The sequence below is a fragment of the Lemur catta genome, chromosome 14 (assembly GCF_020740605.2).
Source record: "Lemur catta isolate mLemCat1 chromosome 14, mLemCat1.pri, whole genome shotgun sequence".
Lineage (NCBI taxonomy): Eukaryota > Metazoa > Chordata > Mammalia > Primates > Lemuridae > Lemur > Lemur catta.
Window position 1 is genome coordinate 48,461,244 of NC_059141.1, and position 27,550 is coordinate 48,488,793.

Here is a 27,550-nt window from a genome sequence, read left to right on the forward strand (position 1 = left end):
CAAGCTGGTGATTTGCCTCTAAATAACACCCTCAGACACCACCCCGCTGGGGTCTCACCCACACGCCTTTCTCTGCCCTGGCACCCCTGCCAGACGCCAACCTCCTGAGCCCCCCAGGTATATATGGAGCACTCCTGCAGCCACAGCCAGTGCCCACGGCTGTTCTCTCCAGAACCCCAGGGCCAGAAAATGCCCACGTCCAGGGGTGCCCTGGAGACTGGGCTGGCCCCTGGCCCCCTTCTTTGACAGAAGAGGAGGCTGAGGCAGAGAGATGTGAAGTGACTGCCAAGGTCACCCAGCACGTCCGAAGCTGAGCTGAGATTCAAGTCTGGCCCTCCTGACTCCCAGGCCAGGGCTCCTTCTGCCACCCCACAGGCCCCTCCCCACATGGATCCAAGGGTCCTCAGGTGCCCTGGGCATCTGCCTCTCACAGGCTCTCCCTGTCCCCCAGTGCCCCAACCAGCCAGTGCCCCAGCCAGCCTGAATGACACTTTTCCTGGAGGATACTCAACCCCTAGAAGATGCCACAGCTCGGACGTATCCTTAGAGAAGCACGTGCACACATGTGCCAGGGATGCACACGGGAAGAGCCATGGCAGCACTGCTCATCACAGCCCTGTGTGTCACAACAGTGGCAGGGACCAGGAAATTGGGTTACACCCGTGTGGTGGAGTATTTCCTGAACACTGATGGAAATGTACAGAATGATATTTACGCAATAACGCCTGCATCTTCTAAGTCGTGGTATTAAAGTCTGAGGACGAGAGCGTGCCTGGGAGCGAGAGCGGGCCTTTCTTCTACAGGTGCACTACAGGAGAGAGGTGCAGCCGGCACGCCCCGTCCTGTTTCCACGCCCTGAGAGTCAGCGTGTGGCCCCGTCTCCCGGTGCCTTCCGCCTGGGTGGGTGTGAGAGTGTGAAGCAGTGTGTGGGGAAGCGTCTCCCTCCACTGGCGGCCACAGTCATTACTAGTACCCCTGGGAGTCATCTGGTGCTAAAACGCTACCATTGCCAATAAGGAAAATACTGAATTACTGCTAAGAATCAACCTTAAGACTAGTCGATAATTAATACAAGTTTACAGTTCATGCCTGTGGTTTTGCGTTTATTGTTACATGCTTTTTTAGTGCAAAAGGGTTAAATTTATAGTTGTGAACAAAACTTGTGTATGTTTTTCTAAGTAGATTCACAAGATAATTAAAATTCACTTTTTCTCAGGAAAAAAAAAAAAACTACAGCTATAAGCACCACATGGAAGAGTCCCACAGTCATAAGGCTCAGTAGTAAATAAATAGAATCAAAGATATCATCATACATCATAAATCCATGCACATGAAGTATAAAGACAAAGCAAGCTAAGCTATATTGTTTAGAGGTGCATATACAGATGGTAAAACTAAAACACAAAAACTAAGGAAAAGTTCATCACAACAGTGAGGATACTGGTTACCTCTTGGGGTAGGGAGACTACTGGGGATTGTGGTGATGTTCTATGTCTAGTATTTGTTTCATAAATATCTGAACTGTGTGTACATTGTTTTATGTACTTTTCTACCTGTACATAAATTTTCATAGTGTTTGTTTAAAAAAAGAAAAATGATTGGGTGAAGGCCAATTAGGAAGGTCTGGGAGGCCTCTTTAAAGAATAAGAATTTAGGCCAGGTGCGGTGGCTTGTATCTGTAATCCTAGCACTTTGGGAGGCCAAGAGTTCGAGACCAGCCTGAGCAAGAGCGAGACCCATCTCTACAAAATACAGAAAAATTAGCCATGCATGGTGGTGCAGGCCTGTAGTCCCAGCTACTTGGGAGGCTGAGGCAGGAGGATCACTTGAGCCCAGGAGTTCTGGGCTATATAGTGCACTATGCCCACCAGATGTCCGCACTAACTTTGGCATCAATATGGTGAACTCTTGAGTAGTACAGGGGACCACCAGGTTACCCAAGGAGGGGTGAGCCAGCCCAGGACAGAAAGGGAGTAGGTCAAAACTCTCATGCTGATCAGTAGTGGGACTGTATCATCTGTAAATAGCCACTGCATTCCAGACTGGGCAATACAGTGAGACCACACCTCTAAAAAACAGAGACCTCGCTTCTAAAAAACACCAAACCTAATCTAATCCTCAATATGAGAGCATTTGGAGGTGGGGCCTGGGAGGTGATTAGATGATGAGGGCGGAGCCCCCATGAATGGAACTAGTGTCCTTATAAAACAGAGCCCAGAGAGGTCCCTCCCCCCACCTTCTACCACAGGAGGACATGGGCGAGAAGACAGCTGTCTATGAGCCAGGAATCGGATCCTTCACCATGCACCGAGCCTGCCAGCACTTTGATCTTGAACTTCCCAGCTTCCAGACTGTGAGAAATAAATTTCTACTGTTTATAAGCAACCCAGTGTATGGTATTTTGTTATAACAGCCTGAATGGACTAAGACAACTAACAACTAGCAGGTAGAGGCTAGGGATGTTGCTAAACATCCTATAATGCACAGAACAGCCCCCACCACAAAAAATATCCAGCCCAAAAAGTCAACAGTGCCAAGATTGAGAAACACCAGCCTAGGGCTGCAAAGCCTTCCCTTCAAATATATACTGACCCCTCAGGGGTAAAAAGCCCTCTCCAAGGGGCATAGGAGAAAAGAAGCAGAAGGGTCATTCTTGGCCTCCCAGGACCCCAAATCCAGAGAAGGCAGTTTAGGCAGAAGCTTCCAGTCACCCCCTCACAGCACACCATGTCGGGGCAGAGTTGGGAGAGGGCAGAATCCCTACACACGTGAACTCAGAGTCCACTTCGGAGAGCAGCACGGGCTCTGCGGTGGGTACCTCTGTCCCCTGCCTGCCTGCCAAATCCCACCTGCTTCTCCAGAGAGGCAGGGAGCCAAGGATGGCAGATCTGAGGCCTCAGCCCTTGTGGTGGACAGAGACAGGCAGCCTTGTCTGAGAGCCCATTCCCACCTCCACACCTTCAGGGTGGGCTGGTCCGGGAGACGTGGCCGGGAGACATGGCAGCAAAACATGCTCCCCTCGCCCCCAGCAGGTGCCAGCCTGCTCAGCCCTGGGCCAGGAACTGCAGGTCAATAGGCCCCTAGACGTCCAAGACCCCACCCCATCGGGCCAGAAACACTGCTCCAACCACAGCCCCTGGCTTCTCCTTCCCTCAGTGTGTGTGTGAGAGAGAGTCTGCCTCCCCCTCCAGACCGGGCACTCCCAGGGCACTTGGGTCCTCTGGACAGGCCACACACAGCAGGTGCTCAATGTGTGTTTGTTGAAAAAGAAGCCAGTGGCAGTTTCTAAACCAAGAAAAGATATAGTCCCGCTTCAGTGAGGGCTTCCTGAGTACCCATGTCCAAGAAAGGGGTTGCAAAATCAGGTGCCTGCAGGGGCCAGACAGCAATATAAATGCAGGAAGGAAACCGGACAGGGAGTGGGGGCCCTGGTCACGGCTGGGTATTCACACCCAGCAACAGCCCACTCAGGACCCTGGGCTCGGCTGGTGACAGGGCGCCATCTGCTGGCAAGTGCGGGAGGAAAGCACTCGGGGAGCACAGGAGAGCCTGGGAGGGAGCGAGGAACGGGAGGCGCACTCTTCCTCCCCCTGGTCCGGATGACTTCACAGCTCCCAACCTAGCTGTGCAGGTCCCTCCCTGAAACACATCATATCCATTCGTATTCTCACTCACACACACCTCCAGAGGCTGCGGGCAACGCCCCTGCCCAGCCCCACAGAAGCCACCAGGGGAAGGAAGTTCCAAGTTGCAAATGGTAAGCCAGTGATTCTCAAAATTCTAGGCAGGGAAGAATCACACCAAGTTCATGTCAAAATGCAGATCCTACTTTTAAAGTTCTAGAGTGGGGCCCACCAGTCGGTATGTTTAACGGATACCCAGATGATCCTGATAGAAGGAAATCTTGTGACCTTGTGTTTGGCAAAGATTTCTCAGATGCCACATCAAAAGTACCATCTATAAAAGAAAAAAATGATAAACTGGACTTCATCAAAATTAAAAATATGAGCCAGGTGTGGTGGCATGCGCTTGTAGTGCCAGCTACTTGGGAGGCTAAGGTGGGAGGACTGTCTAAGCCCAGGAGTTTGAGGCTGCAGTGAGCTGCGATGACATTATTGCACTCCAGCCTGGGCAACATAGTGAGACCTTGTCTCTAAAAAATAAAAAATAAATAAACATTAAAAATATCCGCTCCCCAAAAGACACTGTTAAGGGAATAAAAGACAAGGCACAGGCTGGAAAACATACTAGCAAAACACATATCTGATAAAGAATTTTCATCCAGAATATATAAAGAGCCTTTAAAACTTAACAAGAAAATGAAGCCAGGGATGGTGGCACGAGCCTATAGTCCCAGGTACTCGGGAGGCTGAAGCAGGAGGATTGCTTGAGCCCAGGAGTTTGAGGCTATAGTGTGCTAATGATCACATTTTTGAATAGCCACTGCACACCAGCCTGGGCAACACAGTGAGACTCCATCTCAAAAAAAACCAACAAACAAAAGAAAGAATGAAAACTCAATTTTTTTAATGGGCAAAAGATTTGAATAGACATTTCATCAAAGATGGATAGCCAAGAAGCACATGAAAAGATGTTCAACATCATTTGTTGCCATAGAACTGTACACTAAAACCACAACGGGAGACTATTACACTCTATAAGAATGTATGAAATTAAAAACCATACTAAATGTTGAAGAGGATGTGAAGGAATTAGAATTCTCAACACTTTGGAAGAGTGTGGCAGTTTCTTATACAAACATATACTTAATATATACAGTGGCAGTTTCTTATACAGTCAAACATACACTTAATATATACAGTGGACCTCTGTGTCCTTGAGTTCTAAGTCCATGGATTCAACCAACCACAGATCAAAAAATATGTGAAAACAAATAATACAAATTAAACAATACAGTGTAATAACTATTTACATAGCATTTACATTGTATTAAGTATACTAATCTAGAGATGATTTAAAGTATATGGGAGGATGTGCATAGGTTATACACAAATACTATTACCATTTTATATGAGGGACTTGAGCATCTTGGAATTTTGGCATAGGAGGGGGTCCTGGAACCAAACCCCTACAGATACAGAGAGACGACGGTACAACCCAGCAACCCCACACCTATGCATTTAACCAAAAGAAATGAAAACTTCGCTTCACACAAAAACCTACACGTAAATGTTTATAGGCTTTATTTGTGGTGTTAAAAAACTAGAAATGGCCAGGCATGGTGGCTCAACACCTGTAATCCTAGCACTCTGGGAGGCCGAGGAGGGAGGATCACTTGAGGTCAGGAGCTCGAGACCAGCCTGAGTAAGAGTGAGACCCCATCTCTACTAAAAATAGAAAAATCAGCCAGGTGTCCTGGGGGTGCTGGTTGTCCACTAGGGAGGCTGAGGCAAGAGGATCACTTGAGCCCAGGCGTTGAAGGTTGCAGTGAGCTACGATGATGCCACTGCACTCTAGCTGGGGTGACAGAGCTAGACTCTGACTCAACAACAACAATAACAACAAAACCTGGAAACAATCCAAACGTCCTTCAACAGATGGATGGATAAACAGATCGTGGCACATCATACAATGTAATACTGTTCTGCAATGAAAGGAACAAACTACTGATTCACACAAAATATGGATGAATCCCAAACATGTGACACTAAAGTAAAAGAAGCCAGGCTCAAAAGGTTATGTTCTGTATGATTCCATCTGCATGATATTCCAGAAAAGGAAAACCATAAGGATAGAAAATAGACCAGTGACTCCCAGGTCCTGGGGGCTGGGGCAGGGTTTGGCTGCCAAGGAGCATGAGGGACTTTTTGGAGGTGATATGAAGGTTCTAAGTCTTGTTATGGTGATAGCTACATGATTACATGTGTTTGCCAAAATTCATAGAATCATATACTAAAGAGGGTAAATTTTATTTATATAAATAATAACTTGATAAAACAAACAAGTTCAAGTCCTGGCCGAAGCACCTGGGAGGCTTACTAACATGCAGACCACCAGGCCCCACCTTCAGGGGTTCTGTTTTCAAAGCTCTGGAGTAGAGCCCATGAATCTGCAGTTTTAACCATCCGCCTACAATCCTGATGCCGGTTACCCAGGACCCACCAGGAGTGGAGGAACTGACTGAATGACATTGCTCCATAGAAACAGGCCATGGGGGCTGTCCTTATCCTTTCGTTACCACTGGAGACATCCTAACAATGACGTAAATATTAGGTACAATGGTAGATGTTCACATGTGGTTATTTTCCTCCTTTTCAAGGAACAGGGTGGGCCCACTGTGGTTCTGAGCAGACCTGGGAGGAAAGGCAGGTGTGTGAGCAAGAGGAGGGAACTTCAGGTCCTTTAGGTCTCTGAGCTCTCCTTTTCATCCCCTCCCCCATGCCCTAAATGAGGGCAGCAGGGTGCATGGGAAAGGTAGGGCTGTGCACCCCACAGACCTGGGACGAACTCTGGCTCCACCTGTAAGCAGCTGTGTCAACAGCAAGTCACTGGTCCACTCAGTCTAGTTGCGGCATCTATAGAACAGAGGAAACTACTGCAAAAGCAACATGGCAGAGGAGGTAAGTTGAATACTTTTATGCAACAAAACACTTAGAAACACTGGATAAGAAAAATATTTCATAACTTAGTTTCTTCATCTGTAAAATGGGGATATTAATGTCACCTTTGTCAGAGGGTTGTCATGAAGATTAAGCAAGTCAAAACCAGTAAAGTGTTTACAATGATGTCTGATACAGTAATAAGAGCAAGCCCTAAGGATCAAAAATAGAGAAAAAGTCACAACTATAATCCCAACACTTTGGGAGGCTGAGATGGGAGGATCTCTCGAGACCAGGAGTTTGAGGCTGCAGTGAGCCGTGATCCTGCCACGGCACTCCAGCCTGGGTCACAACCAGATCCTGCCTCCGGAAAAAAAAGAAAGAAAGAAAGAAAATAGGTACTGAGGCTTTACTGCTCTGGGCTGGTGTGATGATCTGGGGAACCCAGGGGCTCAGGTTTAAAGGCCTAGAAGGGATCAGAAATGCAGTGTTGGGCCTACTCAAGGTGGGAAGTTGAAGCTAAGACCCCGGTTGAAAGCTGGGATTTTGAAGGAAGAAGTGAAGGGGTATACTAAAGAAAAAAAAATCACTTTTTGATAATTAAAAAGCTATTTTTATCTTTGTCTGGGTACTGAATTTAAAAAACAAAAACAAAAATTTCCTCTAAGATTCTGAAATCACAGGCCTGTTCTTCCTTAGGGTTCAAATATCCACTTCCCTTAAGGTCCAGAAACACTTAGGGCTGAGAAATTAACAGAGGACATGCTCCTAGGCTGATCACACTCACGGCATTTCACAGAAGCAAACACGACCCCTCCAGAGGACACAGCCCTCAACCAGGAGTACACGGATGGTACCCCACCAGACCCGAGCACAGCGTCCGAAGTTACGTGAAATCCACCCAGAACAACCCGCTGAGAGCAAGAGTCAACCGGAACAGCAGACTCGGACCCCTAAGAACATCCTCTTATAGAAGAAGCAGTAAAGATTAAACAGCAAGTATAGTCAAATGATTAAAGAAATAAAAAATAGAGTTGAAAAAGTAAGAAATAAGATATTATTCCCTTAAATCAGATTTTTTTTTAGTAAGAAGAAAAGGATTTACTGGATCTGAAGAGAAATCAGAGTACATGAAATCAGATTTTTTAAAGGACCAAATAGAACTTTTGAAAATAAAAATATTTTAAAAATTGGAACCCAGTGGATGATTCAACAGACTAAACACAAAGAAGCAAATTGTAAAATGGAAGGCAGATCCAAGGAGAGTGAGGGAGATGCACAGGGAGAGGGCCCAGGAGGAAGTCTGGGCATAAGAGACACAGGAGGGGCCGGGCGCGGTGGCTCACGCCTGTAATCCTAGCACTCTGGGAGGCGGAGGTGGGTGGATCGCTCGAGGTCAGGAGTTCGAGACTAGCCTGAGCAAGAGCGAGATCCCGTCTCTACTAAAAATAGAAAGAAATTATCTGGCCAATTAAAATATATATAGAAAAAAATTAGCCAGGCATAGTGGCGCATGCCTGTAGTCCCAGCTACTCGGGAGGCTGAGGCAGTAGGATCGCTTAAGCCCAGGAGTTTGAGGTTGCTGTGAGCTAGGCTGACGCCACGGCACTCACTGTAGCCAGGGCAACAAAGCGATACTCTGTCTCAAAAAAAAAAAAAAAAAAAAAAAAGAGACACAGGAGGGAGACAGCAACGTGCCACAGGCTAATGGCTCAGAATTTTCTAGAAATGCACCCAGACAGGACTCCTCAGAGTCAGGAAATACAAAAGGCTTCAGAGAGGAATAAAAGATATCGAATGTGAACACGCCCAGCCCAGCAGCCTGACACGCAACAGGCCCCAGATAAAGGCTGGTTCCTCCCTTCTCAGCCCTTGTCGGTCTCTGCTTTTGCCCCCTGGGCAGCGCCTCTGTCCCAGCCGGGCATGTCCGTTCTTCCTGCCTGCTCCCAGGCCTCTCAAATCCCACTCCTCTGCTGTAATGATCATTCTTTAAAGTCATCCCCAAAGCACACAGCAGAGCTAGGAGCCTCCACCCTGGAGGGTAGTGGGGTGCAGGGCAGGCTGGCCCGACAGGGCACTGGCTGGAGGGAAGGTGAGGGCAGGCTGGGGCCCCTCAGGAGCACAGGATCCAGAGAAACCCAGACAGAGAGAAAGCAGCTCACTCTGGAGCCACGAGGCAGCAGGGAGGAAAGCCTGGTTCAGGGGAGGGAGGCTGAGTGCAGTGCAGAGTTCTCAACTCTGCAAGCAACTCTGCAGGCTGGGCATCAACTCTGCAGGCTGATGCCCAGGAGGGGTGAGGGGCTGCCAGGAAAGCAGCTTCAACGCAAGCCTAGGGCCTACTGCGGCCAGATGGAAAGGAGCCGACTTCTGGGGGATGCAAAAGCCTGGAGGGAGGTGAGAAGAGCTGGGACCCAGGCTCAGGTTACAGGAGGAGCGAGTCTGGCTCCAGTGCCACCGGAGGTGCCCAGGGACCGCTAGAGGAGTGTGAGCAGTGCTTACCAGGGTTACCCACCTGAGTAAGGTGAGAGCAAGCCTGTAACCGAGCTCTTCCAGCCCAGTCTCTACAGGATCCCCCACTCTGCAGCCACGTACCTGTGGCTTGCGTGGCCACCCTGCCAGGCCTGCGCACTGGAGGGCAGGGAGGGAGCCCAGCACAAAGGGAGGAGCCAGGGAAGCCCACGTCTCTCCCAGGGTCATGGACTTCCAGAAGGAGCTACCCCTGAACTCTTGACTGTCATTGGGACACGTGTTTTATTTCTACCTTCTAGAGCAGCAGGTTGTCCCTTATCTAAAATCTGTTCTCTAATTTTAAGTGTGATACATTCATTGTACAACATTAGAAAATGCGGAATAGTACTGTCTAACTCCCATTTCTATCTTGTTTTATTCCCTTCCATTTTCTTTTCTACATATACACACACATATTTAACGTAATTGGTATCTTACTGTATATACAGTTTAGAATCCTTGGTTTTTTCCAGTTCATGTTATACAAGACAATGTACCAGTCTTTATTCAAGCATACAATGAAATATCATGTACCATTGTTAATGGCTACATAAATGGCATTGTACAGCTGTAACACAATTTATTTAAACAATTTTCTGATGCTAGATGTTTAGGCTGCTTCAGATTGTTTGCTATTTTACATAAGAACCATGTAGAGTTACTTCACCTACGTTTCAAGACCCAGTTCAATTCCCATCTCCGCCGGGAAGCCGTCCTGGACTACTTCAGCACCCAGCAACATCTCCTACCTCTGAATTACGGCAACCTGTGGTCCGTACAACACAGCATAGGATGGATTCTGCACTGTCTCATAGGTTGTAGGCTGGTCTCAGGTCCAAGACCCTACAGCACACATCCCTGGGAGCTTCCAAGGCACCTTGTACACAGCAGGTGCTCAATACATGCTAACTGCTTAGACTCCACCCCCCTTAGATTGTCTGAGCCGGTCAGCTCCACTTTCCAAGGGTCAGGACTGCAGGTGCCCACAGTGGCCTGGTTTGATATTTTACTCCTTCTCTGGCCACTGCAGAGGCACCAAGGCTCCCTATTGCTCAACCCTAACCCTAAGACCCAGTCCCTCCACACGGAAGTCTTGGGCTTTGGGCAAGATCGCCATGGCTAAAGTCTCTCCCAAGTTGACTAGAGCTTTGCTGTGCTCATAAGCTTTGCTGTGATCACCAACCATCTGCCCCCACCCCAGGGCTACCTGGTTGGGGGTGGCGCTCAGGCTCTGGTGCCAGACAGTCAGGGTTCCAATCCTAGACATGGTGGTGGTCTGGCAGGGTGGCCAAAGGCCTGCTTGGGGTTCCTCGGTAGGCATGGTCCCCGGCAGCATGCCCTACCCTAACCACTATGCGTACTTCCCCTGAGGTGGGGTGCCCACTCTTCAGCTCACAGAAATCCCCACCTGGCCTACAGGTGCATCTGAGTCTGCAATCTCTGCTCCAGAGGCTGAAGTCCGGACTCCTCAACACAGCCTTCAGACTCTCTGCCTGCCGGGCACCATCCCTCACCACCTCCCCGATGCTGCAGCGGCAGCTCAGTGCATCCCTACCGCTGCCTAGAGTACCTGCCTGCTCACTGCTGCGTCTCAAACACCCTCTCTCACACAGCACCTTCCCCAGGAAGCTTCCTCAACTCCCCTGGTCGGAAGTCAGCTCTCCCTCCCCTGCTGCCTCTCCACCCGACCACATCTGGATAAGATGGGGCTGCATGTGTCCCTCTCCCCTGCAACATTTTAAGGTTGGGGTAGGTTACTCACTGCAGAGATCTGTCCATTTGCTCCAAACTCCCTATTCAGAGGCAATGAGAAGCAGGCCAAGTGGAGACCTGGCTGGCTGACACCCGGAGGATGTGCATTTGTACAGGGGAAGACTTAGGCCCTACCACCAGCTTTCAGGGATGAATAAAAATTAAAAATTGGCTGGGCGCGGTGGCTCTCGCCTATAATCCTAGCACTCTGGGAGGCCGAGGTGGGAGGATTGCACTAGGTCAGGAGTTCGAGACCAGCCTGAGCAAGAGCGAGACCCCCTCTCTACTAAAAATAGAAAGAAATTATCTGGACAGCTAAAAATACATAGAGAAAAAAATTAGCCGGGCATGGTGGCACATGCCTGTAGTCCCAGCTACTTGGGAGGCTGAGGCAGAAGGATCGCTTAAGCCCAGGAGTTTGAGGTTGCTGTGAGCTAGGCTGATGCCACGGAACTCTATCCCTGGCAACAGAGTGAGACTCTGCCTCAAAAAAAATAAAAAATTTAAAAAAATTAAAAATAATATTAATAACAATAGTAAAAATACAAAAATTATTGAGCTCCCTCCATGCCAAGCACCTTACAGACATGACAATTACTCCTAACCACCCTGATGAGGTAGACACAGTTCCCATCTCCATTTTATACCTGAAGGAAGAGAGGCTCAGAGAGGCTAAGCCATCTGCTAAGATACCAGGTGAGCAGGTGGCAGAGTGGGGATTCAAATCCAGGTCCATATGACCCAAAGCCTGGCTCTCACCTACAGTCTTAGTGGTAGAGAGCCTGGACCAGCCATGCTGGTGACTGGGGCAGGATTCCAGAATCCCCTCACTGAGGCCCACAGTGGTTATATCGCCAGCTTAGGGCTCCCCCAGAGACTTCCCTCCAACACCAACCACAATCTTCAATCTTTGGTGAGCTTGCTGACAGAGGAGGTGCCTCTCTCACCTTAGCAAACACCTCCACTCGCTTCCAAAGCACCTGACACTGCACTAGGCTGTGGAGTGGGATGGGGGCCGTGTGTGTGCAAGTGACCACAGGGTCCCTGCCCTCAGGGCATGCTGAATGAGAGCCTCAGAGGAGGAAGGGATCAAGGCGTGGAGGCGGCTGGGCTGAGGGCTTCCCGGAAGAAGCAGTGACCAAGCGTGTCCTGAAGGCTGGGTGTCCCTCCATTTCCTGGACCACCACTCCCTGCCGCAGAAGCCCGCATTCCAGACACACCTGAGGAGTAGCTGCTCGTAGAAGTGCTCCACCTTTCCAGTCCCTGGGTCTTAGCCAGGCAGTCACCACCATGGGAATAGATGCTCCTTTGTGAGGCAGACATAGACACACACCCCAACCTGCCTGTGAAATCCCTCTCATGTACCAAAGGCCTAACCCAAATTCCACCTGTCCATCTGCGTGATCATCCCCCAGGCAGGACTGTGCTCCAGGCCTCCCGGTTCCCGCAACATGCCTGTGGCTCTACAGTGGTGCCACGTTCTAGTGCGCGAAACATAAACACACGCATACACACACACTCACAAGCATGTGCACAGATGTGCATGCATACGCAGACACACGTGCACGTGCACACACAGGTAACTGCACTGTACCCCCTGCGGCCCCTTGCACGGGGCAGATGTTCAATAAATACCTGCTGAATTTAATTAAATGGGATGACTTGCTTAAATACTTGGAGTCTTGGAGTGACTGATAGGATAAAATGCTATGACCAATTCAAAGCAAAAAACATAAAACATGATTCAAGTGAAATAATGGAGTGTAAAGGGGCCTCCTGACTGGGCAATCTCAAAAAATTCCACTCTGCCATCTCGCCCCTCCGCCCCCTCCTCATCTGCAGACTGAGACTCGCTGTGCCCAGCAGGCAGCACTCACCCCAGGGGGCCGTGAGGATTCAAAAAGATAACACTCGGGAGGCCCCAGCACAGGGCCTGGTACGCGGGTGCCACTCCACACTTTCAGCTGGTCCAAAGCCACACGCACACTCAGTCACCAGCAATCCAAGGGCAAGCACGCAGGCTCAGTGATTCTCAAACCTCTTTGGCCATGACCCATAGTAAGAAATACGCCTTACACTGGGACCCAGTACACACAAACTGCACACCGCTGCAATGACAGTTCCACAAAACTCTTCGCGTGACAAGGGCGCACATGAGACTGTCTCTCTCCTCTCTTCTATTTCTTTGCTAAGCTCACCTCACCACCACCTCCAGGGCAGCGGGAGAGCCCTGCCCTCACTCACCCAGGGTGTCAGAGCCGCTCTCCACCGTCTCGTTGACCTTCCTCGCTACTCTGGCCACGGCCTCACCCATCTTCTTCAGCATGCAGACGCGGGTGTCCTGCTGCCAGCCCCCAGGCTGGTCTGCTGCTCACAAAGGGGCCTGTGCCTGGGGAAAATGCAGGGCCATGAAGTGCCCGCCTGTCAGCCGGGTCCCCACCCTGCCTTCACCCCCAGCAACCTCCTCCCCCAGCCCCAGGCTGCCGGGAAGCCTGCACAGAGGGCCCCAGGTCACTCACCTCCTCCTGCGGAGCCCAGAGCCCAGGCCACATCCAGCTCGGCCTGTGGAGTGGCTGATCTGCCTGTCAGAGGGTGGGGGCACCTGGGCCCTACCGGCGTTCTGGGAGGATCAACACGTATGACCTCACCAGACTCGGGGTCCAGGCCTGAACCAGCGGCCCGGCAGGTGTGAGGACTCAGGTGTGCGCTGGCCTGTGACTCACTCAACAGGCGGGGCATTGGGGAGGAGGCGGGGCACAGCCAACTGCAGGGGAAAGACACCTGTCCCTCCATCCCACAGCCTCTGAGCTGGCGCCCTGTCCACACCCCTCAGGACAATTCTCCAGCTCCCCTGCTCACTCCACCCACACCTGCCAGGCAGGAAGCGGGGGGGCACAAAGGTAAATCAGAGCCCTGGGAGCCAATCAGAGCTCACAGGCTGGGGGGTGGGTGGTCTCGACAAACTCCCTTCCATGTGCCAGTATGGACGGGGATTTACAATTGGCCCACAGACCTGATTACCAGCTGATGCTCAGTTTATCTGCAAGAAAAGGGAGGGGGAGGAAGGGAAATGAGAGAAGGGAAATTGGATCACTAGGGGAGAAGAGGCTGAAAGAAGGATGAGGAAGACAAAATGGTAAGGTGTTAAGACATAAAGACACAGAAATGTCCCCAACTCCCTGTGTATTACACGGAAGGAAACTAGGGCACAATGAGAGGCTAAGTGACCTGGCCAAGGTAAAAATGAGTAAGTGGCAATAATCGGGTCGGCCCAGCTCCATATCCAGTGCTCACATTTTACAAAAGTCCCCTACATTGCCAATAGCAGTGTTCATTCCACGGAGAGAGGAATGAACTTGAGGCCCAGGTCAGCACCCCGTTTTGCCTCAGACCCCAAACCAGCTTCACAGACAGCTCGAGGAGCTCCAACGAACTTGCTCTGAGGGCCAAAGGCAAAAGAACAGAAAGGGCAGAGAGAAGGGCCATGGGGACAGTCCTCAGAGCTGGTAATAGACACCAGGAAAAGTTCCCGTGTGCTCAACTAGACAAGCAGGCAGGAGAGGCCACGCCGGAGCTGGCCAGGCCCACCCATGTGCTTGGGGGAGTTGGTGTGACCTTAGCATACGTGTGTGTTTCATCAAGGAGGCTGACACTGAAGGTTTGAGACACACAGCGCAGTGGGGAAAGACTGTTTTATGGAGACAGGCCTAATGCCCAACTCAACCATTTATTAGCTAAGAAGCCTTAGGAGAGTTTCTTAACTGCTCTGAGCCTGTTTCTTCATCTGAGTAGGAGATCTAGTAATACCAACGTTGCTGGGTTAATATGAAGATTGAATAAAATTTATATACCTATCTAGCTTGGAGTCTAGGACATGTAAAACCTCAATAAATCATAGTTGAAAAAATAAAGCAGTACATGTGCAGCTATAACACCAGCATCTAATCCCAATGTGACTCTGAACAAAAAACTCAGTGGAACTCAGCTTTGAGGAATGAGTAGAATTTCCATCTTATCACCTCCAGGAAGTCTTCCCTGATTGCCTCAGTGTTCTCTCCTCCCTCTGAGTTTCAGCAGCACTTAATGGCTTAGCACACATCACTTGGGTTATTTATGAGCCACACACACACTTGTCTCCCCTGTTGGCCTGTGGAGCAGCTTGGGGCAGAGAGCAGATCTAGACTGTGCTTCTCACCTGCACTGTACATCAGACACTGAACACAGATGCTTAATTAGTATCCCCCAATGGTGATGATGAGGATTAACACACATCATTTATGTTGCAAATCTGAATACAGGTCAGATGGCTCTTAGGACAAATCTAAGACACTGTCTAAATGGAAAAGGGTCATAAATTCAAATGCCTAAAGATGCCAGGTAGGCAACCTGCACAAGGTGGGCCAATATAGGACAATAGGGAATAGAAAGGACTGTGGCAAACTGGACCCAACACCTTCACTGTGCTGCCTTTAAGACCATCCCCTAAGCCTGAATGACAGCCATGTTGCTGGAGTCTTGGTGACTTATTCTAACCCCTTTAAGAATGGGAAAACTGAGGACCCAAGAGGGGAGGTGAACCAGCTAGGTGAAAACAAAGAACCAGCTGGCACGGTGGCTCACACCCATAATCCTAGCACTCTGGGAGGCTGAGGCAGGCGGATGGCTTGAGGTCAGGAGTTTGAGACCAGCCTGAGCAAGAGTGAGACCCCATCTCTACTAAAAATAGAAAAAATTAGCTGGATATGGTAGTGAGCACCTGTAGTCCCAGCTATTCAGAAGGCTGAGGCAGGAGGATCGCTTGAGCCCAGGAGTTTAAGGTTGCTGTGAGCTAGGCTGACACCACTACACTCTACCCAGGGTGACTGAGACTCTGTCTTAAAAAATAAAAAAATAAAAATAAAGGGCCAGGCACAGTGGCTCACGCCTGTAATCCTAGCACTCTGGGAGGCCGAGGCAGGAGGATCGCTCCAGGTCAGAAGTTCGAGATGAGCCTGAGCAAGAGCGAGACCCCGTCTCTACTAAAAATAGAAAGAAATTATCTGGACAACTAAAAATATATATAGGAAAAATTAGCCGGGCATGGTGGCGCATGCCTGTAGTCCCAGCTACTCGGGAAGCTGAGGCAGTAGGATGGCTTGAGCCCAGGAGTTTGAGGTTGCTGTGAGCTAGGCTGACGCCATGGCACTCTAGCCCAGGCAACAGAGCGAGACTCTGTCTCAAAAAAAAAAAAAAAAAAAGAAAGAAAGAAAGAAAGAAAACAAAGAACCTAGGTCTTCTAATTCCCAGACTGGCACTCTTTCCACCATATTATGCCTTCTTCTCCCTCCCCCATCTCTAATATTCATCATCAATAGTCATGAACATTTATTGAGCATCTGTTGGCATGGGGCATGAGAATGAAGAGAGATGAAAGAAACACAGGAAATAGCTCTGACTTGTGATTCTGATGAGGAAGAGCTCTCTGAAACAGCACTGAGGCAATCCTGGCCTCACAGCACAGAGGAAAGGGAAGGGAAGGTAAACTGCCAAGCTTCCAGAGTCTGCTAACCCTGGTGGGATCCGCAGGCTTCTTTCCAACAGGTGCTATTCCTGCAATTCTACTAGCTGCCACCAGGTGGGGGAGGTGCCTCAGGCCATTGATGAAAACTAGTCAGATTAAAAATCTCACCCCTGGTGGCAAACTCAGACCCCCTATCATATGTGTCAGCATGGACATAGGAGCTGGAACAGGAACAACATTTAAAATCTAGATGTCAGAGAAATTCACTAGGAAGAAGGACCCCTTATATTCCAGAGGATGCTCTGAGTACAGCAGAGATGTGCCTGGGGCACAATCCAGCAGCGTCAGCCCCATTTGAGCTATCAGCGCAGAAGGCAGCCCTCCTGGAACCAGGATAGCCCCAAAGACCCAAGCTATGGGCTCCTCGAGGCACCTGGCCAACCCCATGTGCAGGGATGCTGGAAACAGCAAGTCAGAGAGTGTCCCAAAGAGGAGAAACAGGTACCATCAGCCTACTTGGGCATTGCAGCCAGATGGTACTACTAACCCTGCCAGTCCCAGGCACTGGAAGGGGGCCTCAGAAAATGTAAAGGAAAGCATTCCAAATCCCAAAGACCCTTCAGCACAGGGTCTAAGCTCATACACTACTGCTGTCTCTTAGCATATCCGTCTCCACACACCCCCAATTTCCCGTTCCTCAGAGTGAGCATCAAGGTCCCAGGAAATGTTTAAAGCCAACAAACACCTCCTGGGCACCTTCTATAAGGCCCACGCCAGGGGAGTAAAAGTACAAAGATGGGGTATGGGCCAGAACAAGTTCCCACTAAGAGACAGCAACACCAGGCTCAGGGGGTCAGGGTCATGAAGGCACATGGCATGGGCAGAGGGAAGGAGCAGAGAAGGTCTGAGCAGCAGGTGCACAAAGGGATTTGGGAGAGAGGGAAACAACAGCCAGTCTGTTCCCAGATTACTGGGGAGGGGGCTATAGGCCTCTTATAAACTTGTCCTCTGTTTCTCTGCAGGGAACTAAGAGAAGTTTTTTGAGGAAAGTAGCCTAATCCAACCAGAGTTTTGGGAAGTTATCAGTGTTGGGAGCAGCCCCATTTGTAAAATGGAAATACCACCTTTCTCACTGGGTTGTTGTGGGAAGTATAATAACTGATATGTAACTTTTGAGAACGGGCTTTGCAAACCATTAAGTGCTTCCCACACTAAGGCTTTACCAATAGGTGATTAAACAGGTGCAAAGAGGAAGTTTGACTATAATAAATTGGGGGAAAAAGTTGTCCTGTTTTATGGGAGCTGGCACTACAGCCCTCCTGTCCCTATAACCTGGTTTCACTTGGATACAAGGCTAGGGGAGGGATGATTTTTGCTTAAACCCTGACCGTGGTCCCCCGACTCCCGCCCTTAGCAGCAAGAATTCTACCTTATCTGCAGTCCCAAGATCTCTGCAAAGGAGCCACTGCGACACCCCGTCCGCACCAGCTGCTCCTATATTTAGTTACTGGCGTGGTCAGCTGGGAACTTTAGAGCCTGGCAGCCGCTCCGACGGGCAACCGGAGCCTCCCGAGCCCTATGTGCGGGCTGCCCCCACCGCTGGCTGCAGCCGGCCTCTCCACCGGGCCAAGCCGGGAGCGGGTGGGGAAGTGAGGGACGGAGGGCTTGATGGGACCCAAGTAGCCCCAAAAGGCCCACTTGAGACCAGAACAGAGTTGACCCACTTTCCCATCCAAGGGGAAGAAGCCCGCTGGGGCGTCAGGGGGACCAGCTGACGCCTCGTTTTGCGCCATGGGGTTCGGGGAGCCCCGCGCGTGCTCCCTTATGGGCATCCAGGCATCCTGGGACTGCACCTCTCAGGACCGTGCGCGGCGGACAGCCAGGGTCCCCATGCGCCTGGCCCCGTCTCACAGCCCGGTGCCCACAGCCAATGGCACTGGCAGGCGGGGAATGGGGAGAATAAAGCAGGCTGAGGTGAGGGACGCTGGCGATCGCAGAGGGCCGGGGCTCCGCGCTGCCCGGAGGCCGAGAGCACGCTCCGATGCAGGCGTCTGCAGCTCCCCAGAGCGGAAGCAAACCACGAAAGTGTCGCTTCAGGGACGAAATGCACAGCAGCCTCTCCCAGCAAGGGCGCCTCCCCCGGGAATGGAGGCCCGCCAGGGAGCGCTTCCCCGGGCTCCCCATTCCCTGGCACCGCTGCGCCCACTCCCCCTAGCCATCAGGGTCCAGCAGCGGTGTGCCAGAGAGAGCCGGCGCGTGCCGGGCCCCTTGGCACCGCAGGAGCCGCGGCTGGTGCACCGCTGCCCTTTTCCACCGGGTGACCTGGGGGAGGGGACGGTACTCTGCAAAAACCGGGGCATTTCTCTCCCTCTCTCCCCCAGCCCCTGCAACGCTTAGCCTCAGACCACGTTTACTTTGCGGGGCACCAAGTGTGTGGCCCCGCTCCGGGCCGCTTTCGGCTCCACTTACGGCGACAATGCCTCCTAGCGCCCTGCGCAGCGCAGTCACACTCCCTCGGCCGCCGCCGGCGCCCCATGCGAGTTCCGCGCGGGCGAGGCGGGGCGCGCGGGGCTGCGGGCTGAGCGCGCACGGCCACTCGGCCAATCGCCGCGCCAGGACGGGCGCCGGGGCGGGAGCAGGCCCAGGGCCCGGGCCGCGCGGAGCCAATCAGCGTACGCCCTCGCCCTCCGCGCCCTGCCGTGGCGCGCGCCTAAACCAGGCCCGCGCGCTCCCGTGCGCAGGGAGGACCCGCTTTGTGTGCGGCTTCTGGAGGGAGGATGTTGGGGAGAGCCGAGGTGTAGACCGGAACGGGCAACACATCCCAGGATCGATGGCACTGAGGCTCCAGATCTGGGTGTCTCGAGGAAACGGAGTGGAACTAGCCAGATCAGGGGGTTGAAAAACGTGAAGATGGAGCGAAGGGAACTTTTCATGTGACGTCCCCGGTGCCCATTCAGGTTTTTAGAGACAGTAATTCTGGCTACACTGTTACCTCACCTCTCAAAAGCCTAATGTTCTTATCTATAAAATGGGAATTAAAATACATAAATGCCTACTTCACAGGCCATTGTGGGGATTAATGCGTGGAATGTCTAATGCAGCGCCCACGCCCAGGCCTGATGGCCCCTCAGGGGAAGGGAGCTGCTGCACAGGCCTTGCCATGGAGAACTCGCCCCAGACCCTTTGCAGGACACACAGGGAGACAAGAGAGATGAGGTCCCTGCCTCAAACAGATGATGACGGTGTCAACTGCTCTAATGAAAAGAAGTACATATCAAGTATGGGGGGGCGGGGAAGTCCTGAAAAAAGAACATTTAATTCTGCCGCTAGAGGTGGCAGACAAGGAAAAACACGTTCCCTTGGGCCTTGATGGATGTTAAGGGTTGAACTGTGTCCCCCCCCCCACCACCACCAAAAAATATATGTTAAGGTCCTAACCCCCAGGACTTCAGAATGTGACCTTATTTTGAAATAGAGTCACTGCAGATGTAATTAGTTAAGATCAGATCACTTTGGAGTAGGGTGCACCCCTAATCCAATGTGCCCAGTGTTCTTATAAGAGAAGAGGTACACAGAGAGACATGCAGGGAGAACGCCATGTGATGATGGAAGCAGAGATTGGAGTGATGCATCTACAAGCCAAGGAATGCCACAGAGTGTTGGCACGGATCAGAAGCTAGGAACAGGCAGGAAATAAATTCTCCCTCAGATCCTCCAAAAAGGAACCAGCCCTGCAGATACCTTGATTTGAATTTATAGCTTCCAGAACTGTAAGCAAATAAATTTCTGTTGTTGTGGCAACTTGCTGCAGCTGCTCTAGGAAACAAACACAATAGGTTAGTAGGAATAAAAGAAAGAGGATGGTAAATATCTCCAAAGTCAGTCTTTCAAAACTGAATGCTTAGTATATGCAAGGCCCTGTGTCTCCGGGTATACTAAGATGAATCGGACACAGACTGTGCCCTCAGGGGGTTACCAGTTGAGTGGGTGCGTGAGCAGCCGTGTTTTCTGACTCTTTACCATTAAATTCCTGCCAGACATATACCAAGTACCAGATATAAATAACAAACGGTTGGAGTCCCATTCTGCCCAAGCCAAGATGCTTGTTACTCTGGACAAAGCAGACACAGCTACTTCTGTTTTACTGAACACCAACCTGACACTTCTGGCCAACTTTTGCACATGGATGTCTTTTTTCCCTTGTCAGGCCACATGCAGACCTGAGACAGCTAGTATAATGTTTCCGTGCACATAGTAAGTGTTCACTAAATACTTCTGACAGATGGCCCCAGCCTGGGGTTTCCCACATTCATGCTTTACTTTAGCCAGTCCCCTGCCCCAGGAAGTTTATCCTGGACCCTCCAACCCCACAGAGACAAAATTCCTCCCCAGCTCAAATGCCACCTGTTCTATTCCTACTGTGTTTGCTTCTCGAGAGCACTTACTGCATTATACCCATTATTATACCATCTCTGCACAAGACTCTGCCTGATTTCAAATACCAGAGCTTGGCACATGCTAAGTGTTTGTATCAGGCACTGTTTGCTGCATAATAAAACACCCCACAATTTAGATGTGGCTTAAAATGATAGCTCATTTAGTTTATGATTTTATGGGTCAGTATTTTAGGCTGGGTTTGGCTGGGCAGTTCTGGTCTCAGCTGGACTCCCTCATGCATCTGGGGTCAGTTGCGGGGCAGTCAGAGGCCTCTGCTTCTAGGGGGGTGGCTAGCTGTTAGCTGAGGCCAATGGGCCACATGTCTCTCATCTACCAGCAGGCTAGCCCAAGTTTGTTCACATGGAGCTGCAGGGTCCCAAGAGCAAGAGTGGAATCGTACAAGGTCTCTCAAGGTCTAGGCTCAAAATTGGCACTGCTTCATTTCCCCAGTTGTCTTGACTAAACAAAATTACAAGGCCAGCCCAGATCCAAGGTTGAAGAAGAAATAGACTCCACCTCCTGATAGGAGGGAGCAACAAAGTCACATCACAAAGAACACAGGTACAGGATAAGGGGAGAATTGGGACTAATTTTGCAATCTACCACATGCCCGATAAATATTCCCACAATATCTAGCACATAGTGGGTGCTCATAAATATATATCAACTGTGCTAAGATTTTCAATCACTATGTTTACTGATTCCATTCAATGCAATCGGTTGGCAAATTTTTATCCCTCCCTACTAGGGTCTAGAAGCCTCAAGGCAGTCATTGCTACCTTCAGTTTCAGAATAGCAAGTGAGGAGGTCAGGAAGGTAGGACTGTGCAAGGGAACCCCGGCGAGGCTTCTCAGTGAAGCAGCTCGACTGGCCCCATACAAACAAGCTCCTCTAGAGAGATCAGAGCATCTTCAAAGGCTTGGGCCACTGAGGGACTGGCTCCAACCCTGGCCACCTGAGTTAGAAGCCATACACCCTTCACCTATGAACAGAGAAAGACTCAGATGTTTGCTAGGGCTTGAACACAGCCTGTGCTCATGCTTGAAAGCCTTGCAAGCTACATACAGAAAGGAAAACTCTTGTGCTATGACAGATTGTTATATGGCTATTCCCTGGTGGGTCTGCCCTTCACTGGGGAGTATAAATTCTCAGGGCACTTGTGGAAGGGACACTATCCTGTAGACAGAGCCAGCATCTCAACTCTTATGACTGAAGACCCTGATGGGGGACCACTTCCCATCAGAGAATTTCTAGATGCAATCTCGAGGCCTGTTATGGGTTGATTTATGTTCCCTCCTCACCTACCACTACAGCCCCCATACACACACACAGAGATGTATTGTAGTCCCAAGCCCTAGTACCTTAGAATGTGACCTCGTTGGAAATAGGGTCTTTACAGAGGTAATCAAGTAGAAATTGAGGTCATTAGGACAGACCCTAATCCAATATGGTTGGTGTCCTTATCAAAAGAGGAAATTTGTTCACATACAGACATGCATAGAAGGAAGACAACACGAAGAAAGACAGGGAGAAGATGGCCATCTATAAGCTAAGTGGAAAGCCCTGGAGCAGATAGCTCTCAGAAGAAACCAACACTACCAAAACCTTGATTTCAGATTTCTAGCCTCCAGACCTACGAGACGATGGATTTCTATTGGTAAGCCACCCCATTTGTGGTACTTTGTTACAGTAAGTCTAATATTATACAAGGCCTTAACACAATATAAAACCTTAAATCTCCCCTTTTCCATTTTATTCTGCTTATGTTAGCCCTTATCTCACACCTCTTAAGGCAGAAGTATGTTCGGATGGAAACAAAATGTGAAGTCCCATCAACAAGTGTGAGTCAGATACCCTTTCCCCGCTGCCCCTGCATCATCTTGTGCCTTACTGTGCCTTCCACCAAGGGCTGCACCCCTGCCTGGAGCTGAGTTTCCAACAGTCAGGAATTTGAGGTCACTCCAGGTCACTGCCATCCTAAGGCAAAAAAGCAGTTCATCCAGTCCCCCTTCCAGAAAATTCAGCCTGGTGAGATATGCCCACCAGAAACCCCTGCCAGGTACTGCAGGGTTTGCAAAAATGAGCAAGAAGCAGTCAGTTCCCTCACGGCACATGCGCTCTACTATGGAAAATAAGATCGATACAAAAAGTGACTCTAAAAAAGCATTTCTCAAGCTTCAGCCATTGATTGCCCTGCCACCTTCCTGATTTTTGCTATATCTGAGCCCCACCCAGTGGTGAGCTGCTGTCACTTGTACAGACTCGCAGAGCTTGCTCATTCCACACGTCTTTTCTCAATTCTGGGTTCAGTGCGATCACCTTAGTTACTTGAAATAGGCATGGTGAAAGAATTTCCACCGCAGAAATCAGCACACGCTACAAATCAGGACTTTACTTTTTCTCAGCAAGATAGTTTACCAACACACTATACTATTATTTACTTATGTTTTTTTCTTTAAATTGACTCACTTTTTAAGTTAAAATGTTATTTTAAAAAAGAAACTTTATATCACTCCACAAATGGAAACTAGTAGTACTTTGCCATAGATAAAAAGTAACCTTTAAATGTAATGAAAAATGAAACAATGTTACTAAATTCTAGCAAATTACTGTTGCCTGATAAAGAGCTGAGCTTAAAGCCTATTCCCTTTGTTATAAAAGAAGTCTAGCAAGTGTTAGGGTTATGGGACTGACCCACCAGCCCCTCGGTTTATTAAGAATGATTGAGGCCCGGTGCGGTGGCTCATGCCTGTAATCCTAGCACTCTGGAAGGCCGAGGTGGGAGGATCACTCCAGGTCAGGAGTTCGAGACCAGCCAGAGCAAGAGTGAGACCCCGTCTCTACTAAAAAATAGAAACAAATTATCTGGACAACTAAAAATATATAGAAAAAATTAGCCGGGTATGGTGGCACATGCCTGTAGTCCCAGCTCCTCGGGAGGCTGAGGCAGAAGGATTGCTTGAGCCCAGGAGTTTGAGGTTGCTGTGAGCTAGGCTGACGCCACAGCACTCTAGCCAGGGTGAAAGAGTGAGACCCTGTCTCAAAAAAAAAAAGAAAGAAAAAAAATTTTTTTAAAAAGAATGATTGAAATAGACTTAAAAAGGAAATAACTCTCTCATATTAGTGCTATTCTACCACCAAGAATATAGCTCCTGTCTTGGGAAATACTGTCATATTGCAACAAAAAGAAATCAGAGTTCAGTAGTATCCAGTAAAGACTTTCAAGAACAGGTTGCTCCCAATATGCCCACCAACTGCAGAAAAAGATGATACTTGTATAAGTCTTCAAGGATAGGTTGAATTTCAGTAGGCATAGAAGGCCAAGAAGGGAGTGAGAGTGGAAAAGGAATAGGGAAGCGAAGACCCTTCCTGGAGGAAGGCTCAGCTAAGCAAAGGCTTAGAAGCAAGGAAGCATAAAGTATTCTGGGGTATATTCAGTGTTCACATTTGGCTGAAGCTTGGGGGATAAAGAAGCAGTGAGAATAGTATGAGAAGATACACTGACCTGATCGTGAGAATCTTTGATGCCAGGAAGAGGAGCTGGTGCTTGGTTTACTGAATGTTTCAGTTAGCTTTTGCTGTGTAACAAACCACCCCAAAATGTGGTGACTTACAGCCACAAATGTGTTATTTCTCACAATTCTGTAGGTCAGCTGCACAGGTCTTCTGGCTGATCTCTGCAGTCAGCAGGCACCTGGCTGGGGCTGGATGGTCTTGTTCAGCCTCCTCACGTGTCTGGCAGTGATCGGGCTGTTGGCCTAGAGGCCTCAGCTGTGATAAACTGTGGCCTTGTTCTACATGGTCTCTCGTTAGCCAGGAGGCCAGCCAGGCAAGCCTCCAAGCAAAAACCCTCTTAATGCCTCAGTTTGTGGCACAAAGTTGCTATTATCCCATTAGCCAAAACATGGCCAAGCACAGAGTCAATATGGAAGAGCCATCCAAAGGTGTAAATGCAGGAGGAGTAAACATATTAGAGATCATAACTGAAACAATTTCTCACAGTAGGTAAGGAGAGCTTTTGAAAACCTTTGTGCAAGGGGGTGATGTGTTAAGAGAAGTACTTTAGGATGAAGGAATAGAGTATAGGATGATTTAGAATAATAATAACAATAACGTTTATACCCAAAATAGAACCATCACTTTTTCTTTTTTTCTTTTCTTCCTATTATATATATATATCTAAAGTCCCAAGTAGCTGGGACTACAGATGCAAGCCTCCATAACTGGCTAATTTTTTAAAAATTTTTTACAGAGATGAAGTCTCACTATGTTGCCCAGGCTGATCTCAAACTCCCAGCCTCAAGCAATCCTCCCACCTTCGCATCCCAAAGTGCTGGGATTACAGGTGTGAGCCACCACACCCAGCCTCTTTCTTTCTTTTTACAAAAATTTTATTTGTGAGTCACAGTATCTTGTGATGTGCCAGGTGTTCAAGAGGCAAGGGCTGGATTAGAGAAAACTGATATATCAGCAAGGGAGGCAAGGCCAGGGCAATGATTCCAGATTTTGGATTTTGGTCTTCATGGATCAGTACAATTTTTTTTTTTTTTTTTTTTTGAGACAAAGTCTTACTCTGTTGCCTGGGCTAGAGTGCCATGGTGTCAGCCTAGCTCACAGCAACCTCAAATTCCTGGGATCAAGCAATCCTCCTGCCTCAGCCTCCAGAGTTAAGTGGGACTACAGACACATGCCACCATACTCAGCTAATTTTTTCTATTTTTTTTTTAGTTGCCCAGATAATTTATTTTTCTATTTTTAGTAGAGACGGGGTCTTGCTCTTGCTCAGGCTGGTCTCAAACTCCTAAGCTCAAATGATCCTCCCACCTTGGCATCCCAGAGTGTTGGGATTACAGGCATGAGCCACCATGCCCGGCCAGGACCAGTACAATTCTAAAAGATATAGGACTCATCAACATAGGATTCCTGATATTTTATTATAAGAGATAAACAAGTAAGCCATGCAAACTGTCTATTATCTTTACAGTTTTATTTTTTTTTAAATAAATTTTAAAAAGGACCTGGGCAGGATACAATATAGGAAGAAAGTACAATCTTTTAGATCAAATATGCTTATCTACATTGTTCTTATTTATTTTTTCTCATTTCACCATGGACTGGTGACATTTTGGTGTCATTTGGCATGTCAGCATGGTGTCACTTCACATGTCAGGAGAGCCACCGTACAGGGCATGTATAGTGACACAGCGTCTGGCAGCATGAAGCTCTCTTGCTCAGCAGCGTCAAGTGGCTGGTTTAGGGACCCCAGTTCTGGCAGCCGTGGAGAGAAAAGCTCTGAAAAAAGTTTGTGGGTGGTGCAGTAGGTGCAGGCACACCTTGGATGATAAAGGATCTGCGAGCAATTATTTGTGGAAGTCAGCTGTTTAACTATAAAATAAAAGGCTTGTGGGAGTCTGAAAACCATATTAAGATACATGAAGGGCTTTCATGTATGATAATCCTTGTGATGCCGGAGGGCAGGACTAGAGCTAGTTGAGGAAGTCCCTGCAGACTCATTTCAGTTTAATGTAAACAAAAGTTTTTGACAGACATTTCCAACAGAGGTTAACAAACTACAGGAAGATGGGACTGTGTCCTGTGGAAGAGCTCAAAGCACATTTGAGCAACAATTTGTTAGGAATGTGAATAAAGGGGTTCTGGACTGAGTTGGAAGTTGGACTAAAATCACTGTTTTCTAACCCTGGCGAGCCTCAATAACACATGGGGAGCCTTTTCAACAAATACTGATTCTTGAATTTGACTTAGGTCTTTAGGAACACAATCTCCATGAACGGGGCTCAGTAATCTATATAGGCCCCCAGGAAATTCTGAATTGTCTGCAACTCTGGAAAATAATTAGATGAAGTGAACTCCATCTTAAAACATCTGAAATGAAAAAATTATAAAATTCATAAAGAGATAACATTTTCTTATGACATCAATATTTGAATGGCCACTTAATATAACATATTTTATTATTGGCCACTTAAAAGTTATGTTTAAAACAACCGGTTATCTGAACACCAACACAAACTGAAACATTTAACTGTTTTGAAAGCAAGGTTTGCTTTGCTTGAAAGAGAAATTAGCTTCATGTAAGGAAGAGGAGTCATAGACCTAATTATAAAATATGGATATATAAAATTGCCAAACAGATTCCCCCTAGAAATGTGCATTCTGTTGACACTGTCCTTTTCCCACAAGAGACACTTGGAAAGAAGTCACCTGTTTTTCTTTTAACCAATAAGAGGGGCCTCTCATTTGTATTCCTGAATCTTTCTTTGAGAAAAACAGCAGATACAATTGACAGTCACACCTTTAAAAATAAAACAGTGACTAACTGAAGCTCACATCTCCACACCCTTGTCTACCTGCTCGATGGTTGTCAGTTCCCTTAAAGTTGCCTTCTTCTTCTATTTTGGTAATATTACCATGAGAACTGACATTTTTCAAGCAGAAAAAAAGTCTAGTTATAAATAAGCCAGTGGCAGCCTAAGTGCAGCCCTTTTATCATGATTTCCAATTTTCTGTTCAATCCATACCACAGAGATACAGGAATAAACCACCATTTGGTTTCCAAGTTTTATTTATACAAATTTTTCCAGATAAATGAATTTTAATCCTCATCTTCCTCCTCTTATTTGTCTTGTTTAAAAGTAACGTAATTCGTAACTCTCTGCTGTTAGCAACTACCTGAAACCAATCATGTAGATTCTTCTTCAAATACTTTTTGGTGAGATATCTCCAATACTTTTTGGAAAAAAGCAGCTCAGAAGTTATGGTGATCTTGCTCTTG

General features: G+C 48.6%; 1 protein-coding gene across 3 annotated transcripts in view; it reads right to left on the reverse strand.

Moving 5' to 3' along the window:
• Positions 1-18,891, reverse strand: part of LRRC20 (leucine rich repeat containing 20) — a 74,811-nt gene extending 55,920 nt beyond the window's left edge. For 2 of the 3 annotated variants that reach the window (XM_045569344.1, XM_045569342.1), the window contains exons 1-2: positions 18,790-18,891; positions 13,065-13,209 (exon numbers count right to left, since the gene is read on the reverse strand). In XM_045569344.1, coding sequence (XP_045425300.1) covers positions 13,065-13,146 — 82 coding nt within the window. In that variant the 5' untranslated portion in view covers positions 13,147-13,209; positions 18,790-18,891. Of the gene's footprint in view, positions 1-13,064; positions 13,210-13,339; positions 13,905-18,789 lie in introns of those variants that run through there. The other variant, XM_045569343.1, reaches the window with a different exon arrangement.
• Positions 18,892-27,550: the final 8,659 nt, after the last annotated feature.